Below are 25,030 nucleotides of genomic sequence, written 5' to 3' on the forward strand. Positions count from 1 at the left end.
TTTTTTTGTTTTTGGAAAATCCAATTAATGGAGTGGGGGGTGAAAAGGGGGTGAATTTTTAAATGAGTGTATCTGTACCTCAAAACTTTTAAATTTTATAGATGTACAAATTTGTATTTAGAATCTCCTTTAAAAATAAAGAAACACGTATTTTTTTGTTTTCGGAAAATCCCAATAGGAAGGGTGGAAAAGGGTGAAAAAGTGGTTGAATGCCTTTATTGAGGCTACTTATATTTCAGAACTTGAAGATATTACAGACCTGAATATTGGTATTTGGGATCTACTTTAAAAATAAAGAAACAGGTATTTTTTTCGTTTTTCAAAAATCCAAATAATGGGGGTGAAAAGGGAGTAAATTTTTAAAATGAGTGTGTCTACATCTTAATTTTAAAAGTTTACAGATGTAACAATTGGTATTTAGAATCTCCTTTAAAAATAAAGGAACACGTATTTTTTGTTTTCTGTAAATCCCAATGAGAGGGGTGTAAAAGGGTGAATAATGGCTTGAATGCCTTTAATGAGGATACATATATCTCAGAAAGTGAAGGTATTACAGAACTGAAAATGTGTATATGGGATCTCCTTTCAAAATAAAGAAACACTTATTTTTTTGTTTTTGGAAAATCTAATTAATGGCGGTTAAACAGGAGTGACAAATTGGGGTGAATTTTTTGAAAGACTGTATCTACAGAATATCTGAGAAACGTAAAATGTTCCCGACGTAAAAAGTGGCTATTTGGAATCTCCTGTAAATGTAAAGAAACATAGGTGATTTGTTTTTGGAAACTCCACTTAAGGGGAACTAAAAAGGGGTGAAATTTTTAAATGAGAATTTCTACAGTATATCTCAAAAAACTTAACATGTTACAGAAGTGAAAAATGGTATTTTTTATCTCTATTAAAAATAAAGAAACGTGTATTTTTAGTTGTCGGAAATACCACTTATGGAGGGGGGAGGGGGCGTAAAAGTGACTGAAAATGGTGTTGAATTATTTTAATTAGGCTACGGATATCTAAAAAATGAAGATGTTACGGACGTGAAATTTGATATTTGGAATCTGTTTTAAAAGTAAAGAAACACGTATTCTCGGAAAACCAATGAACGGGGGTGTGTGTGTGAAAGAATAGAAAATATAATTGGAGAATACATACATCTAATAAAAATTAAAGTTGTTACTGACGTGAAAATTGGTATTTGGATCTCCTTTAAAAAAAAGAAAAATGCGTTTTGGGGGGAAGCCATCTTGGGGGGCGGGAGTGAAAAGGAGATGTATTCCTTTCATGAGCACACACAAATCAAAAACTGAAGAAGTTGGAATCGTGATAATTGGTATTTAGAAGATCCTTTGAAACAAGTATTTTTGCCAGAAAATGCACTTAGATGGGGGGAGGGGGCGGAGTGTGAAAGGAAGTGAAAAAAGTGAATTATTTTTATGGGGATACTTATATCTCAAAACTGAAGGTAAAAGACGTGAACATTGGTGTTTGGAATCTCCTTTAAACATAAAGAAACACGCCTTCTTTTAATTTTTTTTGGGGGGGGAGGGGTAAATAAACTTAACGGCGGTGAGGTGTAAAAGGAGGAGAGACCAATTGATTTTACTGTTCATAATGCACTTATAAGGAGCCTCCGTTGCTCAGGCGGCAGTGCGCCGGCCTATCACAGCTGGGTTCCGTGGTTCAAATCCCGGTCACTCCATGTGACATTGGTGCTGGACAAAACGGAGGCGGGACAGGTTTTTCTCCGAATACTCCGGTTTTCCCTGTCATCGTTCATTCCTGCAACACTGTACAATATTTCATTTCATTTGTCATCATCGATCATTGCCCCAAAGGAGTGCCTCGGCAGCCGGCACAATTGCTATTGTCGCCGCTAGATGGGGCTTCATTCATTCCATTCCTGACCCTGTCGATGACTGGATACAGGCTGTAGATTCTCGATATACTTATTCTGATCATAAACCGATCATTTTTATCTTTCCTGGGTTCGTTTTCAACAGCCATCTTTTCTTTCGGAGAACGTTCTTAGATTACAGTAAATTCTCCTGGCATATAAATAAAAATGTAAACATGTTTGAAATAAACGATAGGAATGAGATTGACCGTCAAATTGTTCACCTCTATAATAAGGTGAATAATGCACGGAAGTATGTCATTCGTATCGTCAGAAATCCCGTACACTTGCCTACGCACGACAATGGTACTGGTCACATTGTCAACAATGACAATGGCAGCAGATGTAATTTACCGTCAAGTAGCAGTCTTGCATCTTGCTGTGGGGTCCAGAACATCTAATATTAATAATAATAATAATAATAATAATAATAATAATAATAATAATAATAATAATAATAATGTTTTGGACCGTCGTCAAATGTGCGGAACGCGCTGGAAACAGGTCCTGGACGGGTAATGACTAAGAATGCAGCCCGGCCGCGGGTTCAGTACTGCCAAGGCACCCAAGACGACACCACGCCGGATCTCCTGAAGGATTTGATCCATATTAAAAATGCTTATAGGAAAAGATGGCAAAGATTTAGGGACCCAACTGGAGTACTTGGAACTAGCCCGGGAAGTACGAATTCGATTGCTGGAAAGAAAGATTGAAAAATGGGAGGAAACTTGCTGTAATCTATTAGAAAACCAGTCAGATCGCGCATTTTGGCGGATTCTCGCAGTAAACGAGTCAGATCGCGAATTTCGGCAGATTATATATCTAAAACAATAAGCATTCAATTATAAATTTCAGTATAATACCTTAGCGAAGCACGGGTAGCTTGCTAGTAAGTGCCAGTTCAGAAGTTATATGTGTCCTAATATTCAAACTATCACTCACATCTAACAAGCATCTAAACTAATTCAATTAAATATTAGGCAATAGGGTTTGTGACAAGACTCTGTTATCATCAACCTTTACTTGTGAATGTCACCAGTGATATATGATGTGAGTAAATAAACTTCTGAGCTTAGTTTACCAGAGTAAAAATATCTATGGTTAGGAAATTCTACAGACATAAATCGCATTCCGAATATCATCTATGTGTGGAATCGTTTTCGATGATCATATAAGTAGTTGCTAAGTTCGATACGATATTTGGATTGTAATTGACATTGTATAAAGCTTCCTGAAAGACTAACATATGTTTGAGAAGCCATTATTATTATTATTATTATTATTATTATTATTATTATTATTATTTATCTCGAATAGCATCAATTGACCTCATTTCATTTCTAGATACTATCTCTCTCTTCATTTGTGATGTAATAATAATAATCATCATCAGCATCATCATTACTCCTACCATATTACTATTCTTCCTATACAATTCATTTATTTCATATAACACGCCTCATGTCTCATCTTAATACTGTAACATCATCACAATTCACTTTAACTTGATGCACATTACCTCCTCGCCGTTATTCATCCATCAAATATCCTATTTTATTCTCAAATTTTCTTCGAATTCCATAAATTATCTCGTCATGTCTTGCAACAATGTTATAAACAACCTTTCCATGATCGTATCTTACCTCAGGTTGATTGTACATGCATTATCATAGACCTAATGTCAAACACAATATGGCTTAATATCGCATTTCCATGAACTAACCTCCTTTCCTTCACCAAGGGCAACATTACGAACGCAAAAAGAAAATAAGTTATCACTGGATAATCACTTTCTATATCAATGGATTTGCCTTGCATGTTAGAAGATTACCTACTAACCTCTGATACTGTGAATTCAGATAACCATTCACGTAACAATCACTCTTATAGGACACTTAAAAATAGCACTTTCGAGTAAAGAATGCAAATATAAATGGTATTTTCCAAATAACAAATATCTAAACTACTTACCAAAAGAATGTCAAGATTTATCCTTTCCGCCCGCTCTCGTTGCTACTGTCACATTTCCAATTGATTAGGACATGTGGAGTCCGGGTTCACGGCATCACATTAGCCTGTCGGGAACGTTTGGGATGGTCTTCGCTCGTCTCCGACTCTCATGGGCTGGACTTGTCGATCGTGATACCATCATCTAGGTAGCCTCTGCCTCCGTATGTCTAGCGCATGACGTAGCCGGTTTCTTGCGTGGTGAACATGGAAAAACAGATCAACATGGTCAATTTCGTCATCTGCTGGGAAAAAGCCTACCATGAGGTACTTAGTAGTCTGATTGCTGCTTCTTATTTTGTGGCTTATGATATTTTAGAGTCTTTATCTATGTCCGTTAAAGCTTCAATTAAACCACAATATAATTCTTTCTATTTCTTGCGCAACAATTATTATTCTTCTGCGACTTCTTAATATTGAATTCCTTTCGTTGTATACAAGTTCTTGATGGTCTCCCGTGACGTAGTACTACGGTACTCTGCTAATTAAATTGTGTAGCTTTATATTAAGAAACGTTACAAATTCTATCTCGCCGATGACTTCTATTGCTCGTGAAGATGTTTGTTATTATTTATCTCCAACTCTTATCTATTTTTCTCTTCTCTTTTCTCACCGCCTTCTGTAATTTCTTCCCCTCTTTTACCTGACGGGAGTATCATTTTCTTATCATTCAAGCACAAGTTGATGTTCCATTTCTGGCGTTTGTACGACATAGCCGCCATTTTTGCTCCGGATATACACTTTATTGTACACAGTGAAATGGCACATTACTCCTCCTGCGTTATTTTAAATATATTGCTTGCGATATATGTACACATATTCATATTAGAACTTGAATTTTCAATGTCCTTTGCCACATTCTGACTTTCCTTTCATTTCAATGGATCTGTCTTTTTTTTCCTTTTTCTTTTTTCGTCATTTTGTTACACTCATTTCATATGTAAGATACTGTTATATCTTCTTTGCCTGCTTGGAAATGTTATTTACTCTCTCCTCTTCACTCTTCCTTAATATTAATCTTGATGTTGGCGGAATTGTCAGTACCTTTGTATGTACCATCCACGTCTTCGACTTCATATGTGTTATTATTGAACGATTTACTTATTACGAATGGTCCATCGAATAAATGCAGAAATTTTAAAAATATTTTCGCTGATACATTGGAAACTGTTGGTTTCTTGATTAATACAAGGTCACCTTCCTTCAGCTTAGGATGGAATCTTCAGCTTAGGGTGGAATCTCTTATGTTGTACTCTCCTCAGTGTTCTCTGAGACTGTCGGTACATCCTGTCTCTGACCAGCTGATTGATCTGATCTTGGCTTAGTCTCTGCTCATTATCCTGTTTGATAACTGCGTCCCATGGTCTTGTTGGGTACATGTTGTAATGTACAATACTTGGTACCTGTCCCGTTGATTCATGTATGGTATAATTAATGCTGTTTTCGATTATCTCAATTACATCTATGCATTTCCAATGGCAATCTGAGCAATATATGCGACAGAATTTTGCGATCTGTTTCATGCATCTTTCCACAGGATTAGCCGCTGGATGTCTTACGGAACACAGGATGTACTTAATTCCTAGTTCTGTCATAGCCTTTTGGAATTGCGTTGACGTGAACTGAGTTCCCCTATATCTTTCTTAGTTTTCCCTTTTTTGTCAATATATACTTTATCAAATGCTGTAACACCTGTTTTGAATTGGCTCGATGGATTGGTTGGAGTGATACATATTTTGAAAATATATCTATGACCACAACTATAAATCTATGTCCCCTTTTGGCTGCTGGTAACTTCCCAAATATGTCTGGCATAGATTTCTTTCGCTCTCTGTGGTAGTATTGCCTTTGGCTCGTGCCTCACCAAACAGTTCCCATGTTTTATCTTCTGGCAAACATCACAGGTTCTCACTGTTTTTCACTGACCTCCTTATTCCTCTCCAAGTGAATTTTTCTAAAATGAGTTGAGTAACCTTCTCTATACCCCCATGTCCAGTTATTGTATATACGTGCCAGATCATCTCTCTCTGCAATATGAAAAGTAACACAATTCGCATCCCTTCTTTACTTTTCCCCAATGTAGCCATTAACAGCCCTTGTTTGATTGTATACGTCTGCGTTATTTTTGTGTTTAAACATGATCGGCGCTTTTGTAATTTACCTATAATTTGCTTCAACTTTCCATCTGCTTGTAAATTTTTCAAATCTTTAAGTTTCTCCAATAGTTCTTCATCCTGCGAGATTAATTCTATCTCATGGCTTTCGTCCTCTTTTCCAATAAGATTCCGACTTAGAGCATCTGCCAGTATGTTATCCTTTCTTTTACCATGCTCAATTTTGATCTGGAATTGCTGAGCGAATAGCATCCATCTAGTTATCCTTTCACTCGTCATTGCAGCCTTCAAACTGAGTATGAGTGCCTTGTGGTCAGATCTTCCTGTTATCTGATATCCATAGATTTTCCTCCACTGTTGTAATGCATAAACTATCGCCAGTAACTCCTGTTTCATGGTCGTATAATTTACTTTGTGGCTCCTTATTTTTCGACTAGTAAATTCTAAATACGTTCGTTTCTATGGATTTTTTCCTCCTCTTGGTATAGACATGCCCCTATGCCTATATTAGAAGCATCTGATTGAATTATGAATTCCTTTCCATAATCTGGATAACCCAATTTTATACTTTTAGCCATTAACGTCTTCATTTCTTGAAATGCTTTCTCCGCTCTTTCATCCCATTTCCACCTGTTGTTCGATTTCATTAAATCTTGCAATGGTGCTGCCGTTTGGGTATAGTCCCTACAATGGTCTGCGAAGAATAAAGTTATTCCAAGGAATTGCCTGACTTGTTTGATTCGTCTCGGACAAGGAAATTCACATACTGCCTTAATTTTCAGAGGATTCAGTCGTACTGCTTCACCATCGATCATGTCCGACGAATAATACTTCTTCCTGACAAAATTTTGACTTCCCCAAGTTTATCTTAAATACAGTTTCCTTCAGGTTTTCTAGTAACTTTGTCAGTTTATCACAATGATCTTGAAATGTTCTGGTTGCTAAAACCAGGTCATCCACATAATAGACCAGGAATTCCTTTACTTCTGGCATTAGATTCCTGTCCAAAGCTCTTATTAGGACTGCACAACTATTCTTTAGTCTGAATGGGAGTCTACAATAGGCATATGTTTGGTTATCAAACATAAATCCGGTCAGTAATTTTGATTTTTCCTCCAGGATGATATGATGATATGACGAGGTGTAATCCATGGTAGTAAAATATTTCATGTCTTTGAATTTCCTAATAATGTCCTTAATTTTTGGTACTTGGTTGTAGTTGGGTATTAATTTCTCATTTAACTGCCTGGCATCCAAACATATCCTACGTTTCCCATTGCTTTTCATCACAATGACCAAGGGATTTAAATATGGAGTGGGAGTTTTAACTATTATACCATCGACTTCCATCTCTTTTATCAATTTCTTGACTTCTGGAAAATGCTTCTCTGGTATGCCATATAATTTACCCCTGTATGGTGTCCAGTCATTTACCAACAACTTGTATGTGAAATTTGGAATCTGTCTGGGTTTCTCTTTAAATACTTCAGAATATTTCTGCAAAATCTCATTTAATCTTGACTTTTCCACTGGCAATATTTTAGCATTGGCAACAGCCTCTCCTATATTCGGTACCTCATTTTCTTCTTCAATAACCATAACCTTCTCGATACTATTCAGTACTCTTTCTTGTATCATGCTCATCTCTTCTCCCATCTCATATTCATGATTTTCTCTCATTCGAGCATCTACTTCTTCCTCTTTTACTTCCATGCCATCAGCTATATAGATATTTCCATTTATTTTCATCCTTTCTTGGATATGGCCTGCATCTTCACCAGATATAGGGTATCTTACTTCTTGCTTTACCATGTCGATTGTCATACCATCACCATCATAAAATCTATCCCCAATATAATGTTATACTTAATTTTATTCATAATGATGAATGGGTGTTCGAAATTCATCTTCCCGAAACTGATCTCCAAATATGTTTGAATTTTGCATTCCACCATTTTATCCAGTATTATTCCACATATTTTAACCTTTGATACAGGTATCGTCAACAATCTCTCCTTCTCATCTGTCTCTTGAAAAAGCTCCTTTGATATTACACTAATACTGGCACCTAAATCTATGAGACAGTGTACCCTCATATTACCAATTCTTGCTACTATTGATTCACAATTATTTATTATTTTCCACCTAGTCGATAGAATGATTGCTTAAGGCAATTTAATTGTTAAAAGTGGTACATGTTTCGTATTTTATCAACATCTTCAGCCACATAACACTGTTTAGATGAAAAATATATAAAATTGACAAAGCACCATTGTATCGACTAGGTGGAAAATAATAAATAATTGTGAATCTATTGAAGTGCGATACGGACCATGAAACTGATTTTATGTAATCTTGATACTATAATGGGTAAGTTATATTTATTCTTCCTGGGATTCCCTGATATATCTTTTATTAATTCCTCTGAATCTATCTCCCACAAATCAATTTGTGCAATTAAATAACTTACAATTTTGTTGTCCCTTGCGTCTTCGACATTTTCTATCTCCCCATCTATATGGAAATTGGCAGTTTTTTTACTTATAATCCTATCTTTTTCCCTTCTGCATTCAAAATCCTTAGCATTTGGGTCGAGTCTTTGCTCTTCTTGTTTCCAATGTTTGTACATCTGTAGCTCAAGACTTTCAGCCCCATCTACATCTTCATTGGCGTCCTTATCTCGGATTGCTCTCTCCCACTTATCTTGACCATTTCTGGCTTCTTTTTGTTCTTGGATGTATCTCCGATTATAACATTCCCTAACTTGATTGTCTTGACTGTTCCTTCTTTCATATTCCATTCTTCTTCCAGCATTATACCTTTCTCTTCCTTCTCTGAACTGGTTCCTATATTGCGAGTATGGTCTATATTTTCTATTTCCTGTGTATCCTTCACGACTATAGGAATTCCTCCCGCATTTACATCTTTCCTCTTCTTTCCTTCTGTCCTCTAGACTATTCCATTCTCTTTTCCTACTTATTTTCCTTTGTTCATCAGACATGTCTCTGCCTATCTCTTCTTGAATTACCATATTGATAGTTTCCTCACCATTTACATTTCTAATTATCCTACTGGTGTGCGGCACATTACTCATATCTATCTGCTTAAGAGTGTCCTCCATCTTCACTGCAGTCTCTATATTTGCAGCAGCTAGCAATTTTTGGACTTCTGGTGGGAACTGTCTCTGTATGGTTTTGATGGCCTCTAACTCACTGGGTGGTGAATCGAAATATTGGAAGCGATTAAATTGATATGCAAAATAGTCGCTGTATCTGGTTTGTCCATTCGATGCATACTTCCTTGAATAGAGCTCTAACCTGAGGTTTTGTTGCACCTCTGAGTTCCAGAATCTTCGTAAGAAAGCTGTTTTAAAATCACTGTATTCATGGAATGTGTACTTGAATGCCTGGAATCATAGACTTGGATTTGAGTCTGGATGCCTTTCTATGACCTTTAGCTTTTTCTCTTCGGGAATGTTATTGTCTTTGAAGTAATTCTCCATCTCCGTGAGGATCGCTTGGGTGAGATGCTGGCTGTATCATTAAAGTGTTTCGGCCTGTCGTCGTACGTTTTAATGATATTAATGACAGCAAGACTCCCATTATTACCATTTTCTATGTTTATCTCCCCATTAGTATGGTTAGACTGTGTTATCACCGTAGGCGTAACTTCTCTATCGTTTATTTGCAGCTCTATAGCTTTCTGTCTCTCACTGCCAGCACGACATAGCTGTTTTTGTCACCTGAGTATCCTCACGGATTTCTTGCATTTGTTTTTGAATCTGCTGGATCCCTTCCTCTGTTTTATCCATTCTCTGGCTAGCCTCTTCTTTATTTCGCTTTATCTCTTCCTCCATTATGCTTAGCTTGTCACTGATTTGATCCTTAGCAACTATGAACTTTACTTCTATATCTCTATTCACCATCTGAATTCCATCATTTACCTTATCGATCTTCTCTTCACATTGTTTCCATTTTTCTTGTGAATCGACATTTAACCTTACGATGCTCTCAGTTAACGTTTTTATTTCGTCCTCTTTCAAATGTTGGAGGTAGTTCCTACTCTCTGACAACTCACCTCTGATCTTATTTTCTTCTTCCTGAATCTCTTTCTTTTTCTTCCCCATTATCCCACTTATTTTTTCTTTCCATTCGTCCATGTCGCTCTTGATTTTGACCACTTTGGATCCTATTTTTCCAATCTCCTCCTTCATCTCTTCATGTCTCTTATTCATTTCTTCTCTCTGTTCTCGTTGACCTCTCTTCATCTCCTCCTTCATCTCTTCATGCTTCATGTTAATTTCTTCTATCAGATCCCTCTGTTTCCCTTCCTGTTTCCTCATCTCTTCCTGCCTTTCCTTTCTTGCTTCTTCATCACACTTTCTGAACTCTTCCATCATCTCCTGTTGTTTCTCATCTCGCTTTCTATTAATTTCTTCCATCATCTGTTGTTTCTCATCTCGCTTTCTATTAATTTCTTCCATCATCTCCTGTTGTTTCTCATCTTGCTTTCTATTCATTTCTTCCATCATCTGTTTCAACATCTCAAATAATCCTCCTTGCTCTTCCCTCGTCTTTTGCATCTCTTCTCTGTTACTCTTTATTGCTTCTTCTGTTCTTGTCCACTTCTCTTCTTGTCCTCTCTGGTATTCTTCAGATTGCATTTTCATGAGGTTCAATGTCGTCATGTGGATAATGTTTTTAAATATTCTGTAATTTTTGTAAAATTGCTCTATGTGTAATAGCTTACCCTACAATATTCTTATAACTATACTTCATAAATATACATATGTTTTCTGGAAGTTGGCTTAGCTACCTAGACTAGGTTTCACAAACGACCTTGTCCCATTTTTGTTTGAAAACTCAGGATGTTTGACTCAAGAAACGTGATTCTAATTTTATCTAGCTCCCAATCTCATATTAAACATTTTTTTATATTTCTTTAAAGAAACTATGCATACCGTGACTTCTCATAATCAATATCAAATCTTAGACTAATATCCTACCTATATTTCTAAATTACTACCTTAAAAAAATAACATCTTGCTCTGTTTGTTGTTCACATTAATTCTCGTCTCTCGCTAACTCTTTCTTCACTCTGTTCTCTTGTCTCTTCTCCTGCCATTGTCAGGCATCCACTTATCCTTTCCTTTGCACTGGATATTTCAAGTCCTCTGGTGGGTGTTTTTCTTTAGCAATGTACATTGGGTGTTTTCTTCTTTTGCCACACTATCGGGCCAAAATTCTTATTGCTCCCAACACTTATTTCTGAGTCCCACGCCCATGGCGTCTTTCTCTCTTTCTTGCCTCACTGTTAGGCCAATTTTTTATGCGCCGAACGTTTATTTTAGGTTCTGCGGTGTCTTTCTCTTTGCAAACATGCTGGGCGCCAATTTCTCATGCGCCGTCCCGCGTCCAGGTAGGGTCGAGTGAGATCCAGGCTAGCTCAAAGACAATGTCAGTTTCCAAAATATAACAAAAAATTCTGGGCTATGAGTCCCGAAACTAGAGAAAACATCGTCGTGGTAAACCATCAGATGACAAACCTACGCAAACGGACGTCTCGAAATCGCGAAACCGGTTCATATCCAAATAAAGTAACACAATTCTTAATCTGTGTTTACTTACAAACTAAGTCCATAATCTAGTATGTCATTGAAAGAATAAGCAATTTTAAACAATACCATTTATTAAAAAAAGAATGAATGAAATCTTGAAAAAGAACTTTAAGTGCGTTGAAATACCATTAAAGAAATGAATAATGATTCATCGATGTCGCATCTCATCAAATGCTTTCAAAGTATTTCAAAATTGGAGGCCTCCAAGTAATTAACAAGAAAGAAAAAATCAAACATTACACCTTTGATTGAGAGTAGTGTGAAAATGTCTGATGCAAGATATTGACTTTTTTTTTTTAATACTTAAAATCAAGATCATGTTTACAACCTTCTTCCAACATTACATAATCTGTTCCTGTAAACTTTCACTCGATTTAATTAATTATTTCCCAACTTAATTCGCGCTATGATAAACTCATTTTGCTAGTAATTCTCACATTCAGTTATCAGGGATATCAATTGTCAGAGAAACATTCTTTCCAAGTGTCCCAAGCATTTCACCTGTCTAACTTTCCTGAGTTTTCGATACAGTATCTCGTTGGCATTGAGGAAAAGATAACTCTTAAGCCATTCTTCTATTTAACGTAAATAACCAAAATATTATTATAATTATTCATAAGTTGCTCGTTAAAGAAATACTAATTTCAAAAGAAAAAAAAAAATATATATCCTTAATTGCCAGTTCAGAAGTTATATGTGTCCTAATATTCAAACTATCACTCACATCTAACAAGCATCTAAACTAATTCAATTAAATATTAGGCAGTAGGGTTTGTGAGAAGACTCTGTTATCATCAACCTTTACTGATGAATGTCACCAGTGATATCATATGATATAAGTAAATAAACTTCTGAGCTTAGTTTACCAGAGTAAAAATATCTATGGTTAGGAAATTCTACAGACATAAATCGCATTCCGAATATCATCTATGTGTGGAATCGTTTTTGATGATCATATAAGTAGTTGCTAAGTTAGATACGATATTTGGAATGTAATTGACATTGTATAAAGCTTCCTGAAGGACTAACATATGTTTGAGAAGCCATTATTATTATTATTATTATTATTATTATTATTATTATTATTATTATTATTATTATTATTTATCTCGAATAGCAGCAATTGACCTCATTTCATTTCTAGAGACTATCTCTCTCATCATTTGTGATGTAATAATAATAATAATCATCATCAGCATCATCATTACTCCTACCATATTACTATTCTTCCTATACAATTCGTTTATTTCATATAACACGCCTCATGTCTCATCTTAATACTGTAACATCATCACAATTCACTTTAACTTGACGCACATTACCTCCTCGCCGTTATTCATCCATCAAATATCCTATTTTATTCTCAAACTTTCTTCGAATTCCATAAATTAATCGTCATGTCTTGCAACGATGTTATAACAACCTTTCCATGATCATATCTTACCTCAGGTTGATTGTACATGCATTATCATAGACCTAATGTCAAACACAATATGGCTTAATATCGCATTTCCATGAACTAACCTCCTTTCCTTCACTTGGGCAACATTTCGAACGCAAAAAGAAAATAAGTTATCACTGGATAATCGCTCCCTATATCAATGGATTTGCCTTGCATGTTAGAAGATTACCTACTAACCTCTGATACTGTGAATTCAGATAACCATTCACGTAACAATCACTCTTATAGGACACTTAAAAATAGCACTTTCGAGTAAAGAATGCAAATATAAATGGCATTTTCCAAATAACAAATATCTAAGCTACTTACTAGAAGAATATCAAGGCTTATCTTTTCCTCCCGCTCTCGTTGCTGCTGCCACATGTCCAATTGATTAGGACATGTGGTGTCCGGGTTCACGGCATCACATTAGCCTGTCGGGAACGTTTGGGATGGTCTTCGCTCGTCTCCGACTCTCATGGGCTGGACTTGTCGATCATGATACCATCATCTAGGTAGCCTCTGCCTGGTGGTGAACATGGAAAAACAGATCAACATGGTCAATTTCGTTATCTGCTGGGAAAAAGTCTACTATGAGCTACTTAGTAGTCTGATTGCTGCTTCTTATTATGTGGCTTATGATATTTTAGAGTCTTTCTCTATGTCTGTTAAAGCTTCAATTAAACCACAATATAATTCTTTCTATTTCTTGCGCAACAATTATTCTTCTTCTGCGACTTCTTAATATTGAATTTCTTTCGTTGTATACAAGTTCTTGATGGTCTCCCGTGATGTAGTACTACGGTACTCTGCCAATTAAAATGTGTAGCTTTATATTAAGAAATGTTACAAATTCTATCTCGCCGATGACTTCTATTGCTCGTGAAGATGTTTGTTATTATTTATCTCCAACTCTTATCTATTTTTCTCTTCTCAATCAGTCTTCCTCCAAAAGCTTTGTGTATTCCTCTGCTAGTATTGTACTCGTAAAAAGTGTTCATATCTATAAGGCGCTTGATATTAAATTAACGAGCATGGATCTTATCCTAGGGAGTGGCTTTATCATTGGAGTTGGTACAGAGAGGGGTATAGTTATCAATTTTAGAGATTCTTTGATAAATTGAGTTTATTGATCGTCAAAAGCAAGTTCATATCACCTTCGTACAGCAGCATGGAAGTGTCGTGGCTGGTTGGTACCTCTGAGTCCTGGGATGGCGCTGGACATTGCCTGGGCAGGGACCACACCTGCTCGGATGAGGTGTTCTGGAATGTCTTGAGGTTCTGGAATGTCTCGAAGATTGCCACACGTTCCTGGGTTCGATTTGAGACGTAATTCACACTTGAGTTTTCTGCACGGCACTCCACACATTCATGGCACTGTCTGAACAGATATAACCTTTTAATGATTGTTACTGCACTCTGGATATTAAATCAAAACGTTCTGGCATAATCACTCGAAGAACAAGGTGATTTTGACTTTGTACAGGTAGAAATGCAAGTTCATAACACAAGCTTACTCTAAGTCAGAATGTTCTAGAGGATTACTGTCACTACAGTTCTAAATGCATAGTTCTGAAGATTTAAAACACATTGGCAATGAACTGAATAAATCGCACTCGGAAACTGTCCTGTTCCGTCGATAGGCGAAGTGAATAGCCATTAAAGAAAATGATATTTGAAAGAAAAAGTCTGCCTTCATAAATTATGGATTCACTCAAACTACTGGAAAGTTCTAGGCTTTCTGGGAACGCGACATGCGTATTCTGAATTGTCACAGTCTTTAATGAGGATAAGAATCAAAACACAAGTCCCCGTGCAGCACTTGGGAAATATTGCATATTTCACAATTAAACGTAATATTGCACGTCCCCTAAGTTCCACAGTTTTTACAAGACGTAAGTTCAATGAGGCACTTGGAAAATCAAGTCATATCGTTCACACGAAAGTTAATGTCGGTAGGGCACAAGTTCATCCTACACGCTCGGAAAATTTCAATGTTCCAGAAATTGATTAACAAAATACAAGTTCGAATAAGTTCGAAACGTAAGTTCAGTGTGCTACACAACACTCGTGAAAATTCAAAGTCCTTTCAATCATCGTCGGATAACTAAGTCCCTATGTGGCACTTCAAGAAAACAAAGTTCCAATGTGTAGAAATAACAAAGTTCCAATGTGTCAAAATATTAAAGTCCCAACACGACACTCAAAGAAAGTAAAGTTCCGATGACAATGTTCCAGTATGTCACCTTAAGAAAATAATAAAGTCTTACCACGACACTTGGCGAAAATAACCAAGTTCCAATGAGACGCTTCAGAAAAATAACGAAGTTCTTATATGGCACTTTAAGAAAATATCAACGTCCAATCACGACACACGAAAAATAACAAAGTTCCAATGTATCAATATGACAAAGTTCCAACACGATGCTCGCAGAAAATAACGATGTCCCAATCAGGCACTTCAAGAATATGATAAAGTCCCGACACATAACTTAGAGAAAATACCGAAGTTCCAATACTTGGATTTCGAAGACTGTCAACTAGAAGTTCGACACACACAATACTCCTCCTGTCACCCATGTCACAGAGACGGCGGAGTGACAGATACTGAATTCGTAGGTCGGGTGGTCCTCCTTTTATACCCGTTCGCGTGGAAGTGTCTAGAACCTGGGTATTATCTACCCTTATAACTCCTATAATACTGGGTGGATTTTCTTGAAAACTTGACAGATTACGTCCATTGTAATGGTTTTTAAGATGGCAGTGTCGAAATAGCGATAAAGTTAATAAACTTAACCATGATAGGTTAATATTGTGTTAGGTCTGTATTGACTGGTCTGAATGTATAATATAACTATTTATAATAGTTTATTTAAATCCGCCTTGATCAATACACTCATTAAATGAAAGAAACATTATTAATTAAACCATACATGTTTCGGGAAATCTCAAACATTCCCTTCATCAGTGGTTAGATCAAAGAATAACACAACCACTGATGAAGGGAATGGTTGAGATTTCCCGAAACATGTATGGTTTAATTAATAATGTTTCTTTCATTTAATGAGTGTATTGATCAAGGCAGATTTAAATAAACTATTATAAATAGTTATATTATACATAGCGATAAAGTAGCGCAAAATGTACTTTTGAGGGTAAGCTTGAACATTACCATATATGGTCGCGTATAGCTGGCTTGTGGCGGCCTCGTCACTTGCTGGGTACGTCACTGCGTTCGGCGGGCTGCCTACCTTCCACTTCGCGCGAAGTTCAACAAACATACTTCGGACTTCTCTCGTAGCGGCGTTCCCGGTACAGTATGTCCAGTAAAACCGAAGTTTTTTTCTTTCGATAAGCATATTTTAACAATATATCGATGTCATCTTTTATCACTGCCTTCTGTAATTTCTTCCCTTCTTTTACCTGACGGGAGTATCATTTTCTTATCATTCAAGCACAAGTTGACGTTCCATGTCTGGTGTTCGAACAGCATAGCCGCAATTTTTGCTCTGGATAAACTTTATTGTACACAGTGAAGTGGTACAACATATATATATATATATACAGCCCTCTGTGCGAGAAGATTTTTTAGAGTCTGACTGACTGAGTGTTTCACCACACCACACCACACAGTATGTCCAGTCGTCTAGAATTGGAAATAATCAGGAAATCTCACCTTTCACCCAGAGCGAGTTGTAGGCATTATGTCACAAGCAGATATCATCACTGGGGGTCCTCCTTTCCTTGGTTGCATAATAAAGATATTGATTCCCTCAGGGAACCTGAAATATTTGTTCCAAACGAGTAAATTTATAATACCAATATAGTTGGTCCGTTATTGGACATTATAAATTTTCCAACCAACTCGTTTCTGGTTGCCAGTGTTTTGCCCCAGTGTGCTAAGTTGGGCTCATCAGTTGGTAAATAGCACACCTACCAAGACGCATGTCTAGTGCATACCGTGGAGGCCACTGCGTAGGCTACATGGAGCCACCAGCAATGCCAATACACTATGAGACACTTTGCCAATGAGCCCATTGTGATGCGAGCTGGTGATCTCAAGTGCGAAAACTTTGGCGACACTTTCCATTTGTTTATAACTCTCAAAACTAATTGGGTATAATCAGATAATAAATGTTTCCCTTTTTCAGGTATTTTCTAAAAATTTTGTTGTACTGTTATAACTTCACACTTATAAATTAACTCAAAACTGAAACAAAACTTTCCATTCGAGTGGCCAGACTTCTAGCATGTGGAAGAATTGATCTACAGCAGTCAGACAATATCTTTAGTTTTCAGTAGGTGGAAATGGGCTGATTAGATGCATGTATTGGGAGTGTGCAGAAGGCAAAGTGACGTCACCCATCAAGCACTGTTATGACGGGTAACTTTGTTGTGTTGACAAACCCAGTAGGCTCACACCCATGTGCGACAATCTCTTTGCATGAATGGCCTCAAGAAGTGTTCTTATACCAACAGGCAGTATACCTGGTGCCTAGGTGACTGATCGTGAAGTAGGCGAAGCTTGTCAGCAGTATGTTGTGGTGATGGAAGGTCTCTGTCATTTTGTTGATGTATCACAGATAAGTTCTCTGTTGTTTCCTGGAATTTGTGATTAAAGTGCTGAATTACTGTTCATGGCATCACAAAGTTCATCGTTGTCTGTGTGGGATTTTGCCAAAATAAATTCAGTATGTTGCTGGAAATTCCATCAACATGAGAAAGGTCATCTGCCACCACGTTAGGTATGTCTTCAGTGTGCTGTATATCTGTTGTGAACTGCATGGTGAACGATAATTGGTTCATTTGCACTGGTGGGAGTTTGTCATGACATTGCTGAAAAGCATAGATCAGTGGTTTGTGATCTTTTAGATAGTGCACCTGCAAGTGGTACTGGAAATTCTGAATGGCTTTGTAAATTACAAGCAATTCGCAATAGTATAATATGCAGTTGGTCTGCTTCAGCGACAGTTGCTTGGAAAAGAAGGCTAGGGCTGCCACATGTCGTTGATATATTGCTGTAGGCAGACTCTGATAGCTTTATTTGATGCATCAGACAATTCCAATGTTGCCTAGGGTTCATTCTGTACTGGTAATGTAGCCTTAGCTAAGGCAGTCATTCAATTTTGAGGATGGAGAAGGCATTCTTTCAGCAGACTTGGTCAAAATGGCAACATTCTTCAAATCTTGGCGTTTGATCCCAAGTGCTTCTAAGACCGAAGTTTCATGTTTTCATCTCAGCAACCGACTCGCAAACTACGAGCCATCTGTTTTATGGCTGGAAAATGCACATGTGCATAAAGTGGATACTAAGCTGAATGATACCATGCGCTGCATAACTGGTACTGTAAAATCAACACCTTGCCACTGGTTACCCGTACTTAGTCATATCCCACCACCCCACCTGGGGAGAAAGGAAGCCCTGCTTAGAGAAGCAAAGAAGATCTGGTCATCTCCCTCATAACCAGTTCACCAGGAATTTTGTTACCCATCGCCACGACGACTTTGATCTTGGAGACCAGCAAGTATACTCGCCGGCCAACTCTTGAGGGATAATTTAAATCTAAACGAGAGCTGGCGGGATGAGTGGTCAATTTCAACATCAGGAACAAATGCTCTTGACCTAAATCCAACCCAGAAAATGAAGGGATTCGACCTCCCAAGAAAACTATGGTGTCGCCTCAACAGACTGAGAACTGGGCATGGACGCTGCAATTTCTTACGCCATAAGTGGGGTTGGATGGATTCTCCAATGTGTGAATGCAGTGAAGAGGAACAGACCGTGGACCATGTCATCCTGTGGTGCCTTCTTCATGCCTAATTCGGAAGCCCCAGCGACCTGTTTCATCTTTCAGAAAGTGCTGTAGAGTGGCTGAAACATTTGGACCTGGACTTACAAATTTGTAGTTATAATCACCATACGATTAAGTAAATAAGTTAAGCCAGTTGTACAGGCACTAAATACAGTTGCTAGTTTTGGTGTCCAGGATAGCGTTTGAGAGCCATGTTGACTGGCTATAGCTGCATGAAGAGGTGTATGGTTCTCTGATGTGGAAGGAAGAAAGCAAGCATCAGTAGAAATTGACCATTCCCAAGAAACCTTTCAGATTACATGCTGTCTTCAGGAGATGGAAATTCTGAAAAGTGGTGAAATTGTCAGTAGTGGTTGCGTGCCCATCGCTGAGCTTCATATCCCAGAAAGTTGACCTTGGGAAAGACTAACGTGCTCTTTCTAGCGTTCACAAGGATTCCAGACTGAGAGTTGTTGAAAGACGAATCTTGATGGCATCCATCTTGTTTGGTGTTCTTAGAGAACACAAATATGTTTTCAACATAAGTGAAGGTTAACTTCAGACCAGGTAGTGCTTCGTTGATGAATCACTGGAAAGTCTGATTATAGTTGCACAGCCCGAATGTCGTGGAGGGGAATTATTCAAATAAACTGAAAGCAGTGATTATTACTATGTTAGGGTTGTCAGTTGGATTCACTGGAATTTGGGTGTAGGCTTTGGTGATGGGGAAAATAGTGTATCTGTTTAGTTGATGATTGAAGTCATTGAGATGACGTGGATAGTCTGCAAGTTCATGGTGCGGTAATCTCCACAAGGATGCCAACTTTAATCTTTCTTAGGCATCAAGTGAAGAAGTGACGCTCATGGTCCTTCGGAGTATTGAGTTTAGCGATTTGGAGTCGGTCAGGGGCAAGGTGGCAATGACTGCAGGAGAGAGGTGGTCCTGGTGTGGTGCAAATGAAATGTACCATGGAATGCCAAATTTCTCTTGGAATTTTGGAGGGGTGAATTTGTGTAAGCTGTCGTGGTGTTGGGGTTGGGCCTTGAGAGCTTTAACACTGGGTTGATCAAAGTCCACAGGCTGGATCAGGACAGTGAGGCTTGTAATACTATCATTCATACTCTTATGACAAATAAGAAGGAGGTGCTAATGAGCAAGAAAATACAGACCCTAGTAATGGAACAGCACTATCAGCTACAGTGAATTTCATGAACATTCATGACGAAAGCTGAAGTTAAGCTTTAAAAGGAAGTGTCCCATATGTGTGGATGGTGGAGTTGTTAGCACAGACAGATTTGAAGATGACGGTCATTTGGGAAAGTCAAAGGAAAACAACACAAGTTTGGGCCAGTGCCAGTCAGGAATTTATATTGACTGTTCCTATCAGTGATAAAGAGGCAGTTTCCATCAGATGGGCAACCATTCACTGTCATTAGTAGTTGCCATTGGAGTTTGACTGGAAGATATAGGGTGTGTTGTATTTCTGTTTTTTTTTTTTTTTTTTTTTTCACATTAACAGTGATGGTACAAGCATATGCCTTTGGTAGAGTTGGTTGGAGAAGACCTGTGACTGAGTGAGTGACTTGACTGACGCCGATAATGAGAGGGAGTCTGAAGTATTGCCATCTGTCGCAAAAGATCATGAAGTTATTTCATAAGCTGGTTGACCTCCATGTGGATAGCGTGGATTGTATTTTAGAGAGGTGGAAATGTTGAAAATTTTGTCTGCAGGAGTAGCAACCTTATCCATGGCAAACTTGCTTTGAGTTTGCAAAATGACTCTCACCTGTGGCAGCAGACTCTGGATCCACATTTGCCTCAGGAGATTATCTTGCACTTGCATACTGCTTGCATGAGAACAGAAGTGTTGCATCATGATCACAACTTTTTTTATTGCTAAATCTAAGTTATGTAGATCATTATAAGAAAGAAAGTTAAACATAAAATTCACTTCTGGTCTTTGGTCTGAAGAGGTAAAGTTTTGTGTTTTCACAGTGGACTTTGAATGAGAGAGTGCAGTCTTGTTTCACTTACAGGTATTTCAGAGTCTTACAGTGGGACAGATGTTGACTTTTTCTGGTTTTGCTTAGTATCTCTGTTTCTCATGAGAATAAACAGACTTAATTTTTTCCAGCATTAGGCTTCAGATAGTTTTTATCATAATACATAGCTACATCATCAAGCACTCTTGACAGTTTATTTTCTACCTCCTCAAAGGTTTCGTCTAGATAAATGGTGGCTGTATCATCTGCAGTGGCAAGAGTGAATTAAATTGGCAAAATTCTGTGTGTCAGGTGATCCAGATTGTGGGGCGATATGAAACAAGGACAGAGTTTCTCAGGGGTAAAATAAGTCGATTGTTAGGAATACACTTTTGATGATAAAAGATATAGAGGTAGCTGAAGAACAATATAATGAATATGGATGCTGAAAGACCTGATTCCATGATGTGTGTGTGTGTGTGCAGATGAGAAGTGGGATGGAGTTGGAGCAACTTTAAACAATCACAAACCTTCTGCTTTTACCAATGGCAACAAGGGACCAGGTGGTGTGAATGGTTCTGGAACTAAGAGGCCTATTCATATAAACAATAACCTGGGAACGTCCCAATGGGCAGCTGCTAGTGCCAGTCAGCCATCGGGGGGTGTGCCTGGAGAGAAGAATGTGCTGAAAGGAAGTGGAGGGTCTACTAAAAATTGCAAGGCCTGCACTGATGAGAAGAAAGGTACTGTCATCATATTCCTATTTTTTTTCTCTGTTATCTTTAAATTTATGCTCCACACTTTTTTTTAATCTTAAGACAGGGATACAGAAGCAAAAAATAGATTAATTTGTGTTTTGTTTTTTCACTGCATTTCAGAAAATGATTTGAATGTAATTTTATGAAGGTATTTAAGTTGACAAACGAGAGGGCTATACATTATTTGATAGTGCATGCTGGAATGATAATCTAAAAATTTGTGAGTGAATTTTTAAATATCTGCATGAATATTAATAATGTTAACATAGATGCTTTCACGGCTCGTACTTGTAGTAGACATGATATGGGCTTTTGGGCTTATGCTGTGTTGAGAAAACAAGGTGAAACTTTTTACGTTTTGCAGAGAACTTTGCTCCGCGTCTTGGGAAGAAAATCTTGACTGTTCCTGAGGAAGTCTTCTACAATAATAAGGGTTTGAATTTAAGAATGCTTTACCGTTGAACCTGTAGTGGTACGCTCCTTTGTCACCGGGTGGCTCGCTGTATGCTGGCACAGCGCACCAAGCGGGAGCTGACAACAACGTTAAGCTCCAGTTAAGATGTTCTAGCATGCTGTGTGTGTGAGAAGTATCAGAGAGGACATCAGACGAATCAGGGACGAATGAGGCAGAAGAAATAAATAGAAACTTATAAAATAAAATGCAACGTAAGACACCAGGATTGAATAGAACAGAGCTGAAGAATGGAAAGAGGTGGGGGGCATAACCGGTGTACACGCGTTATGCAAGTATGACAATGACGCACAGCACATAACTTAAAATGAATCAACTGGTGATGATGAACGTACAACAGTCAAGATTTTCTTCTGAAGACGCAGAGCAAAGTTCTCTGCAAAAACATAAAGTTTCGCCTTGTTTTCTTGCCAATGCATAAGCCCAAAAGCCCATATCATGTCTACAATATTAATGTATGTATTTATGTATGTATGTATGTATGTATGTATGTATGTATGTATGTTTAGTCATCAGCCCGAAGGCTGGTTGGATCCTCAACAGTTCCACCATGAGCTGTCATAGATGGCCTAGGCATCACTGAAGAGGCGTACTAGGGAAATGAGGAGTGAGGTAGTTTCCTGTTGCTTTCCTCACCGAGCCAGAAGTTGCTATTACATATCAGTCTGCCAAGCCCACTGAAATGCATGCACCAACTGACCCTATGAGCAACAGTTTCACACCATTCATAGCAGGGACTGGCTGCGTAAGGAATGGCATTACTAGCATTGCTCATACCTCAGTCACTTTCATATCGTCAAAGCCAAGGATAAGCAGAGACAGATCAATGAAAGTAACAAAATTGCTCTAGCCCATACCAGAAGACATAGTGCAGTGTAAACACTAGGTCCCGCCAGCAAAGGCATATTGAAAATATGCGAGGGTTGAGTCATAAGTCATGGCAACTACTTTTTTTCTCGCGAACAGAAGACAAAATGGAAAATCTAAGATATGCATTTAGAAATATAGAGCATGTACTTATGCATAGTGCCTGAAGACAAATTCTGACTTTTTTTTTGCTGCTTGCTTTATGTCGCACCGACATAGGTCTTTTGGCGACGATGGGATAGGAAAGGCCTAGGAATGGGAAGGAGGCGGCCGTGGCCTTAATTAAGGTACAGCCCCAGCATTTGCCTGGTGTGAAAATGGGAAACCAGGATAAACCATCTTCAGGGTTGCCGACAGTGGGGTTTGAACCCACTATCTCCCGGATGTGAGCTCACAGCTGCGTGCTCCTAACCGCACGGCCAACTCGCCCAGTAATTCTGACTTCAGGAGATTCTCGTAGGAAAGTGACAGAACACAGGCCATTGGTAAACGTTTTATTATGGTATAGACAGCAAATACAGAAGACTACGTACAAAGGACAGGTGTCCAATGGTTACAGACCTTCGAAATAATCACCCAAGGTTTCCACTGTACGTTGCTAGCGGTGGGGCAGGCGCTGAATACCATTCGCTGCATGTGTATCGCTAACGTGTGACACTTCTCTCCGAAATGCTGTTGTGATGTCCTCTTTGTTAGCAAACCGTTGTCCACGTAATGGCTTCTTGACTTTGAGGATTAGATCATAGTCACATGGGCTCAGATCAGGTGAATAGGTGGGTATGGAAGAACCTCCCATCCCCACCGTTGTAAGCAACCGGAACTATGGCTGCTGTGCGAGTCACCCACCCACCTCGCCACTGTTCTATAGGGCATGGCATGCACACCTAATGCTTCCCGCAGCTCTGCATGGCATTGGCGTGCATTTCTGCCGCGGATAACTGCTATTGTAGTATATGATAGTTGCTCCTGCTTGTTGATTTCCATTTTGTGACGCTCTCACTCACACACTGAACTTGGGGGTATGCTTAGACCCACACTGTTGTTTACATACACCATCTAGCACCATCATACGCAAGTACATAACGTACATTTCGAAATGCACATCTTAGATTTTCCTTGTCTTCTGTTCGCGAGGAAAAAAATATTTGCCATGACTTATGACTCGACCTACGTAGTAAATAACAGACGTACTAGAAAATGCTATTTCTGATTTTTTATGTTACTAAATATATTTCTTTTTGTATGATGAGTAATAAAAAAATTATTAGTAATTGTCCTCAGTTATCAATAACTTTTTTTGAATGGTTCAGATGGTAGAGTGCTAGCTCTCAGAGCTCAAGTTTATGGGTTCATCCTGGCTCAGGCCAGTGATGTTTGAATGTGCTCGGATATGCCAGCCTTGTGGTGGTAGATTTACGGGCATATAAAATAACTCCTACAGGACAAAATTATGGCATCATGGCATTGACGAAAACCATAAAAGGTAGTTAGTAGTATATAAAACCAATAACATTATTATTACTTTCATTATTATTATTATTTTTATTATTATTATTATTATTATCATAATTATTATCATTATTATTTTGAGGTATTACTTTATAAAATTCTCTCGTTTATAAATGTTTAAAAATCAGTAATTTGTGAAACGTAATAAAGATAGGAGTGAACGGAAGTTGAATGCGAGGTATGAATTGAAAGCGCTGTGGAGTAGAGATGTTGCTGTTTAAGATCAACAGTATTTTTATTGTTATTTGGCTGATTACGACTGCTTTAGGATATTCAGGAAATTATTTGAATGTTATTTGAATGTAAAGTCTTACTGATTTGAACGAGTAAATTTTACTGCAAGTTTGAGAGTCGAAAAAAAAAGCAGTCGCAAGCACATTTATTCTGAAGTACTACCTGTTCCAAAACATTTCTGTTTTGTTCATTAGACTTACCGGGCGAGTTGGCCGTGTGGTTAAGAGCGTGCAGCTGTGAGCTAGCACCTGGGAGATAGTGGGTTCAAACCCCACTGTCGGCAGCCCTGAAGATGGTTTTCCGTGGCTTCCCATTTTCACACCAGGCAAATGCTGGGGATGT

At 38.1% G+C, this 25,030-nt stretch overlaps 1 protein-coding gene across 1 annotated transcript in view; it reads left to right on the forward strand.

Moving 5' to 3' along the window:
* LOC136857016 (uncharacterized) overlaps positions 1–25,030 on the forward strand; it is a 227,929-nt gene that overhangs the window by 62,210 nt on the left and 140,689 nt on the right. The window contains exon 2 of the mRNA XM_067135358.2: positions 21,334–21,591. Within this exon, the coding sequence (XP_066991459.2) occupies positions 21,334–21,591 (258 nt within the window). The remainder of the gene's footprint in view (positions 1–21,333; positions 21,592–25,030) is intronic.

The sequence above is a fragment of the Anabrus simplex genome, chromosome 1 (assembly GCF_040414725.1).
Source record: "Anabrus simplex isolate iqAnaSimp1 chromosome 1, ASM4041472v1, whole genome shotgun sequence".
Classification (NCBI taxonomy): Eukaryota; Metazoa; Arthropoda; class Insecta; order Orthoptera; family Tettigoniidae; genus Anabrus; species Anabrus simplex.